General features: G+C 41.2%; 1 protein-coding gene across 1 annotated transcript; it reads left to right on the top strand.

Moving 5' to 3' along the window:
• Positions 1 to 2,483: 2,483 nt before the first annotated feature.
• LOC444433 (MGC83053 protein) lies at positions 2,484 to 7,367 on the top strand. The gene is made up of 3 exons (XM_041573461.1): positions 2,484 to 2,565; positions 3,839 to 3,897; positions 6,016 to 7,367. Exons 2-3 carry the CDS (start codon positions 3,843 to 3,845, stop codon positions 6,684 to 6,686), a joined length of 726 nt encoding a protein of 241 aa, XP_041429395.1. The 5' UTR covers positions 2,484 to 2,565; positions 3,839 to 3,842; the 3' UTR covers positions 6,687 to 7,367.
• The last annotated feature ends 1,475 nt before the right edge of the window (positions 7,368 to 8,842 follow it).

The raw sequence follows: 8,842 nt of genomic DNA, 5'->3' as shown, positions 1-8,842 counted from the left end.
CTAAAGGGCGAAGTGACTAACGCTGGCGAAAATTAGCCAGCGTGAAGTCATTTCCCAACTTCACAAATTTACTATCAGTCACCCTGGCGAAAATTCACCAGCGATGATGATAACCTAGCGCAACTTCACGACCTAACGCTGGCGAAGTTGCACTCTGGCGAAAGGGTCGAAAATACGCAAATTTACTAACATTGGTCTTTTTCTGAACGTGACCTCCTTCGCCAGAGTTTATTCGCCAGGTTAGAGCAGGCAAAGTGCAATTGAGTAGATAGGAGTTTTAAAAAAGTTTTAAAAAAGTCCCAAAATAGTTTAAATTCCCAAAAAACGCTGGCGTCTTTTCCTTTTTTAAGGGTGATAGGCTGAAAAAAATCATACATTTTTTTGGGGGGCACCCTCCTTCCCCCCTACATTTCCTAACATATGGCACCTAAACTATACAATGGGCACATGTATAGGGCAAAATAACAACTCTATTTTATTTTATGAAGCTTTCCCAGGCTTGTGTAGTGTAATGTATTTGCTGCTACATATACGTCCATTGTACTTACCTTGGCGCCGTATTCAAACGAGGCATCTCTAGCGTAAATTCGCTTTGCTTGATGAATTAATGCTAGCGCAACTTCGCTACCATTCGCCTCCCTGAGCTCAAATTCGCATTTTAGTGAATTTGCGTAGTGCTGGTGAAAATATGCCCGGCGAAGCTGTCGCTGGCGAAACTTCGTATCTTAGTGAATTTGCCCCTAAGTCTTTATAGAACCTGCCTATCTGCCAGTTGATCCAGAGGAAGGCAAAAACCCCATCTGAAGCCTTTCCAATTTTCTTCAGAGGAGAAAAAAATTACTTCCTGGCTCCAAGATGGCAATCGGACTAGTCCCTGGAAAAGTCTGTAGCAGGCACTAAAATAAAGGTAATCTTCCATCAAACAGTAGAAATCAAGTGGAAAAGATTTATTGTGTCCTCTACCTTACGCGTTTCATGTTATAAACACTTAAAGGAGAAGGAAAGCTACAGAGGCATTTTATTGCCAATAGATTAGCTGCAATAGTGCAAGCTAGAATGCTATATTTATTCTGTAGAATGTTTTACCATACCTGAGTAAACAGCTCTAGAAACTCTCTGTTTGTTTAGAATAGGAGCTGCAGTATTAATGTGGTGTGACATCACTTCCTGCCTGAGTCTCTCCCTGCTCTGGGCTCAGATTACAGTAGAGAAGGGAGGGGTGGGGGGAGAGGAGCAAACTGAGCATGCTCTTGCCCAGGGCAATGAGGTTTAAGCTGAAGGCAGGAAGTCTGATACAGAAGCCCATGAGTACACAATAGAAGGAAAGAAATGCAGTATTTCTTTTGACAGGGGACTCAGAGCAACATTACTTTGGGGGTTTACTGGTATATTTAGATGGACCTTTCTGATAAGGCTTACTTAGTTTTAACCTTTCCTTCTCCTTTAATCATAGGCTAGTCCCTGGATCAACTTGTACTATGAGCTATCTCCCATAACCCTGTATTCTCTCACTTGCTAAACACCATCCAACCCCTTCTTAAATCTATCTAATGTATCAGCCTGTACCACTGATTCAGGGAGACAATTCCACATCTTCACAGCTCTCATTGTAAAAAAAACCCTTCTAAATATTTAGGCGGAACCTCTTTTCTTCTAATCGGAATGGGTGACCTTGTGTCAGGTGGAAAGACCTACTAGTAAATAAAGTATTAGAGAGGTTATTATATGATCCCCTTATATATTTATACATAGTTATCATATCTCCCCTTAAGCGCCTCTTCTTCAGCGTGAACATCCCCAACTTGGCCAGTCTCTCAATGTGCGTTTTTTCTTATGGTGACTTTTTTCTCCAGAAGCATTAAAGTCAATGGACGAAATTCCGGAATTTCCTGCGAATCAATGGCTGGCGAATTAATTTGTTCATCACTACTCCTCAGAGCAACATCTGTCAGTTAAAGTGGAGTTTAAGCTGCAGGATGGGTTGGGGCACCAATGTATTACCCATCTTAACAGAGACTTTCACTTCTCCCAGACCAGTGTGACTGACAGATCCTGTGCTCCTGGGATCAAACAGTTATTGAGTTGAGATGTCTGACTTGAGGATTGCCACAGGTATCTCCACTTTGTTTTGGAGCACAGATACCTGCAGTTACCCATGAATACAGCACTGTCTGCCTCTGTTGCCCCTACTACTGTTCTAATTTGTACATTACTTAGCTGCCTCCACACAAAATAGCACAGCCATTCCCCCAGCCAGAATTCATTTCAAATACCAATGTTTAGAATATTGCAAAGAAATTAAGCTAGATATCATATTGCCTTTGTGCCAGTATGAGTTAAATATCAAATGCCCAAATGCCGTTTGGACATATTATTGTTATTTATCATTGGCAGCTCTTTGTTAGTCTGGGTGAACTGTCAAGAAGCAGTTGTTTGTTTCATCACCAGAATGTGAGAATAACTGCCCCAGCTCCCAGGGCTGCCTGTTCTCTATATAAATGCTCAGAGAAGGCAAGGATAGGAGCCATCAAGCACAGTCTGATCCATTGTGCAACAGAAGGAAAGGTAATGAACTTAACTTTATCGGTTCTGTAATGGATTTCAGCTCAGATGAATAATGAGAGAGGGACATTCAATAAGCAGTAGACTAATGTATATCTATATAATCTTATGTAAAAATATATTACAAACATATGTTTTATATATTATGAAATAATTTGGACATCCCATGAACTGGACATGTTCTCTAACCCCTATATTTGCACAAGGGGTAAGAAGAAATTATGTATAGGTGCAGCAAGCAAAGGGAACCCTGTGCTTTGCATTGGCTGAAAGCATGCATTAAAGAAGAACTAAACCCTTTAACTGAATATGGTTGAAAATGCCATATTTTATTTACTGAACTTTTTGCACCAGCCTAAAGTTTCAGCTTGTCAATAGCAGCAATGATCCAGGACTTCAAACTTGTCACAGGGGGTCACCATCTTGGAAAGTGTCTGTGACACTCACATGCTCAGTGGCCTCTGAGCAGCTGTTGAGAAGCTAAGCTTAGGGGTCGTCACTAATTATCCAGCAGAAAATGAGCTTCCCCTGTAATATAAGCTGATGCTACAGGTTTGCTGATTATTAAATTCTGATGCTAATTGCACTGGTTTCTGTGCTGCCATGTAGTAATTATCTGTATTAATTACTAATCAGCTTGTTTACTGTATCTTGTTTACCTAAGCTCAGTAAGTGACAGCAGCACAGAGCATGTGCAGTGAATCAGCAGAAAAGAAGATAGGGAGCTACTGGGGCATCTTTGGAGACACAGATCTTTACTGCTAAAGGGCTGTGGTTGCCTTGGGCTGGTACAGAAGCCCTAATCATAATGTATAACTTTTCTAGTCTACTTCTTTGATTAGGGTTTAGTTCTCCTTTAAGTAGAGGGTCATGCATAATTTATGGCAGCTTAGAAGCCAGTGCCAGAGCATCTAGCATTCATACAACATGGTGGTTGGCAGAACTGTGCCCACAGCTCACTAGTCACCACTTCCATGATGTTACCGCCCCCCCCTTCCAGTGTCCACCTCCATCAGCTTATTTTATTATTAGCTGATCTTCCTTCCTTAAATGGGGACATAATTACAATGTAATTAACTGAGTTGGTCCTAAGCTTCAGTGTTCAACATGCTGCCCACTATGAATGTTTTAGCACAACCTATGTAGGCTCCAATGGGAAATCTCCTCCCTTCTAACTTTTTAAAAGGAAACATGATTGTGCTTTAATCTTTATTATGTACATAGATTATGCATCTAAAAGAGATATAAGGTAATTAAAATGATTTGTCTTGTCTAGCAATATGAAAATATACACCCTGTGGATTGTGTTCTTCGCTGGATCCCTGGCACAAGAAGGTATGGAACAAAATCATATATAGTATCTTCTGCGTATAATAATAGCCTAGAATTGTAGGCCTCAGGGTACCATACATAAACCTTAGGAGACACCCCTTGGGTTTTATAGGTGCTTGTGATGAGATTAGCCTATTGAAGGACTGTCATATTTCTCCATTGCGTACTTGATAAAAACAAATATATTCATAATATATTTCAGAGATATAGTAACACAAAAAAGGTCTCAAGGTTTAACTCACCGAGTATAGGAGCAGGTTCAGGTGCACTGCCCTGAACCTTCAGCTTAGGGAGAGGATCCAAACCATATGTATGATTGAGCAAGCACTCAAGGACCAATCCTCCACACAGACGTATAGATAAAGCCAACATTTTATTTGGTATTCATGGCATAGCCTTATGTGTTTCATATCTCCAAAGACACCAAGCACCAATGGGCACCCAGAGTTAATTAGTAATTACCAATTGGAAATTGCCAACAAAAAGTTTTGTTTGTTTTATTGTCCTCTTTTTGAGAGTACCAATATGGAATCTAGGGCTCAGGGTAATGATGTTATATGCATGATTTCTACTATTGGCAGTTTTCAATCTGTTATCCAATTGGTAATTACTAATTAACTCTGGTTGCCCATCGGTGCTTGCTCCTTTAAATATGCTGCATGGTGTTTGTATGTTTAGCCTATGATTAAGTCTCTGTGGAGAAACGAAACGCATAAGACTATGCCATGAATAGCAAATAAAATATTGGCTTTATCTATACGTCTGTGGGGAGGATTGGTCCTTGAGTGCCTGCTCAATCATTTACTGTATATGTTTCTGAGATATATTGATACTATGCTTGGACACTATGTGAAGTACCTTCTTTGCCCATGTTTGTTTCTGAAGAACAATGGTGCCTCAAGAATTCAACCTAGAGACCCTTTACCTCAACTATTCTTTGAGGACCATTGTGCATATAACAGTGCTTTACCTTGAGAGCAGCAGTTAAAAGACCCCTATATCACAGTCCTCCATGAGTGAATTTGCCTGTTGACATTAGCTAGTGGGCCTTACTCCATGAGGACAAAATGTTTACAGATTGATGGACTCTTTAAATGCTGCTGGAACATCAGTCTGATACTGATGTCACTGTTAAAGGGCGTGTAAAGGAAAACAAATAAAATCCCATTTTACTTTCTTTAATGCAAAATAAAACTATTTCCAATATACTTTAATTAAAAAATGTGTACCATTTTAATAAGAAACCTGACTGTATGCAGTGAAATTCTCCCTTCATTTATTTGCTCTGAATGCTGTGGATAGGAACTGTCAGATGGTCCCTAACTGCTCTGCAGGAAAACAATCATACTTATGACCAGCAGAGGGAGCCCTTCCACCTTACTTCCGAGCCGCGCAGAACTCAAGCAGCTTTGTTTGTTTCCCTGTAGAGCAGTTGGTGACTGTGTAGAGATTTGTATTGGATTTAATTTTTGCCTTTACATCCCCTTTACTGTTTCCAACTCCAGCTGCAGGGACAAAGATCATGGAGCCAGATTTAAACAGATAAACTGGGATTCTATTTGGAGGATTATTTTGCTGCAGCCACTGGTTCTGCAGAGTTGGAGAAAGTTTGTATTAAACAATACAAAAACTATAAAATCCACATTAGATTACATGACAGCATGTGCACAGTCTTGGTCTTGCAAAGATGTTTAACAAAGTTACAAGATGGTGACCCCCTGTGGCCAACTTTGAAAGCATAAATCATTTGTTTGATTAGGCTTGTGCTGCAGTAAGTTCATGTTTATGTTTGGTATATAAAATACAGTCTATTTTAGACTTTACTTCCCCTTTAAGGAAAGGTGGTTGTGCAGTAGGTATCCACAGTTAAGGTGCCCACACACAGACACAAAATAACATAAAACAAAGTTTTATACAATTATCTGTACATGTATGGTGGCCTGCAGATTCCAACCAAGTTCTATGTATATCAGTCAGTTCGGGGATATAGCATGTATGAATATACCATCTGCCAATGCACTCTGACAGCCAATGCATAGTGAGCCAGCAGATGAGGACATAAAATTGCATATTATTATTATTATGAATAAATATTTTAACATTTTGGCGCATCTTTCCTAGATTTGGACAACAAAGTTCTAGTTTTTCCCAAAGAGTCTTCCACCTCGTATGTGATTTTGAAGCCGGCAGTGATAAAGACCCTCGATAAACTTTCAGTCTGTGTCCGATCATTCACAGACCTTTCAAGGTCTTATCCAATCTTTTCAGTGTCCAGTCAAGGAAAACAAAAAGCCCTCATTGTTGTTATAACGCCAAGCAATACCTACAACATTCATGTATTCCAGGAAACCAACATTATAAATACAGACGCCAGTGGCCTTGACTGGAGGCACAGCTGTGTGACTTGGGATTCAACCACTGGGATCCTCCAGCTTTGGGTCAACGGGAAACTTTACCCAAGAACAGTATCAAGAAAAGGAAGTATTTACAGTGAAAAGACAATTATGATCTTGGGCAATGAGCAACACAGCTATGGGGGGACTGGGTTTACAGTATCTGGCTCTTTCAAGGGGGAAATCAGTGATGTGCATGTGTGGGATTTTGTTTTGTCACCAGACGAGGTACAAAGAGCTTTGTTTAATAACAGGAATCTCAATGGGAACATAATTAACTGGAGATCTCTGAATTACGAGATTATAGGAGAAGTTGTTGTCCAGCCCAAGCTTCAGTGCGGGTCATTGGAGTTAAAGACATATGCTCTTTGTTATGATGAAAAATCTCCAGCCAAGTAAAAAAAGTAAATAAACTGCTAGCACTATGCAATATTAAAGGAAACATTAGTAGAAATACATTCTCGTGCAGTAGCTTAACTAGAGTGCACCAGGCATCCCTGCCAAACAATCTGCAGAGGGGCCCAGCGCACTCTGATCCCCATCCTCCCACCCACTTCCCACCTCCACCCATGTCCCACCTCCTCCCACTTTCCACCTGGACCCTGCCCACTCCCTGGCCGGACCCCACCCAGACTCCGCCCACTCTCGCCCTGTGCCGACACAATCTGCTTCCCTTCCACAGGTAAAAGCACGGCTGTGGAGGGGGGGGGAGTTATTGTTAGGTTTAGAGGAATCAAACACCCTTTTCCCAGGACCCCCCTCTGACTGTGGGGTCTGCTTCCTTTATGGTTACACCACTGTTCTTGTGGTTTTCTAAATTTCAATATGCATTGTACAGGTTCTGACATAATACACCACCAGATTAGGACCACATATATTAGCAGCTCTTGGCCCCACCGGAGTAATAGAAGGGATTAAATCCCATGGGTATTGTTGACTAGTCAGGAAACTGAGATTATAGGTTATAGCAGGGGTGCCCAAAAGGTAGACTGGGATCTATCAGTGGACTTCTAGCTGGTGATCAGTAGATCTGAAGACACTGTCAACAAACAGCTTGTCTTAATTACCCTCCTGTTTCATTCTTTTCATTCAGATATTTTTATGTTAAAGTTACTAGAGATGTCGCGAACTGTTCGCCGGCGAACTTGTTCGCGCGAACATCGGGTGTTCGCGCTCGCCGGAAGTTCGCGAACGTCGCGCGACGTTCGCCATTTTGGGTTCGCCATTGTTGGCGCTTTTTTTTGCCCTCTCACCCCAGACCAGCAGGTACATGGCAGCCAATCAGGAAGCTCTCCCCTGGACCACTCCCCTTCCCTATAAAAACCGAAGCCCTGCAGCGTTTTTTCACTCTGCCTGTGTGTGCTGAAGAGATAGTGTAGGGAGAGAGCTGCTGCCTGTTAGTGATTTCAGGGACAGTTGAAAGTTTGCTGGCTAGTAATCGTTTTGATACTGCTCTGTTATTGGAGGGACAGAAGTCTGCAGGGGTTTGAGGGACATTTAAGCTTAGGTAGCTTTGCTGGCTAGTAATCTACCTTCTACTGCAGTGCTCTGTATGTAGCTGCAGTGGGCAGCTGTCCTGCTTCTGATCTCATCTGCTGACTGCTGCAATAACAGTAGTCCTTGTAAGGACTGCTTTTATTTATTTTTTTGTTGTTTTACTACTACTACTACTACTACTACTATAAGAGCCCAGTGCTATTAGTCTAGCAGTGTTGGGGAGTGGGACTGGTGTGCTAATCTGCTGCTCCTAGTAGTTCAGCAGCACCAACTTTAATTTTTTTTTTTTAATATTCATTTTTTTTTATTTTACTTTTTTTTATTTTACTACCGCTGTAGTAGTGTATAAGTTGACCTTTTAGGCATTATTTGCCCTGTAGGCATTATTTGCACACTGTTTTCTTCAACCCGCCATCTAGCTGTGTGACCTTGTTCACATTCTGTCTAAATATCCATAATATTACCGTCTCCAGAAAAAACACCGGAGTGACTTTTTTCAAGCAGCATTCATATATTTTACGTAATCCGTATCCACCGCTGTAGTAGTGTATACGTTGACCTTGTAGGCATTATTTGCACAGTGTTTTCTTCAACCTAGGTCACAAAAGTGTCGATTACCTGACCTTTATTAAAATGAATGAGGGGTGGATCTCGGAGGGTTACTGCACGCCAACGACGTTGACCTTGTAGGCATTGTTTGCCCAGTTTTTTTGGCCGCAGCCACTGAAGCACAGAGGCCAGAAAAAATATGCCATATAAATGCTGAAAATAGTCATTTTTTGCCATACGTTGACTCAACGTATATGGCAAAAAATGACTATTTTCAGCATTTATATGGCATATTTTTTCTGGCAACTGTGCTTCAGTGGCTGCGTCCAAAAAAACTGGGCAAACAATGTCTACAAGGTCAACGTATGGCGAAAAATGACTATTTTCAGCATTTATATGGCATATTTTTTCTGGCAACTGTGCTTCAGTGGCTGCATCCAAAAAAACTGGGCAAACAATGCCTACAAGGTCAACGTATGGCAGTTGTTTAAAGAGAACAGTAGATTACT

Source organism: Xenopus laevis, chromosome 8L, assembly GCF_017654675.1.
Source record: "Xenopus laevis strain J_2021 chromosome 8L, Xenopus_laevis_v10.1, whole genome shotgun sequence".
NCBI lineage: Eukaryota > Metazoa > Chordata > Amphibia > Anura > Pipidae > Xenopus > Xenopus laevis.
The sequence above is the reverse complement of the archived record's forward strand: the minus strand, read 5'-3'. Positions and strand labels throughout refer to the sequence as shown.

Bases quoted from the DNA above. Each gene is read 5' to 3' on its own strand.
- LOC444433 (XM_041573461.1), top strand. From the start codon at position 3,843: ATGAAAATATACACCCTGTGGATTGTGTTCTTCGCTGGATCCCTGGCA. The intron at 3,898-6,015 runs GTATGGAACAAA...CATCTTTCCTAG, and splicing joins TGGATCCCTGGCACAAGAAG to ATTTGGACAACAAAGTTCTA.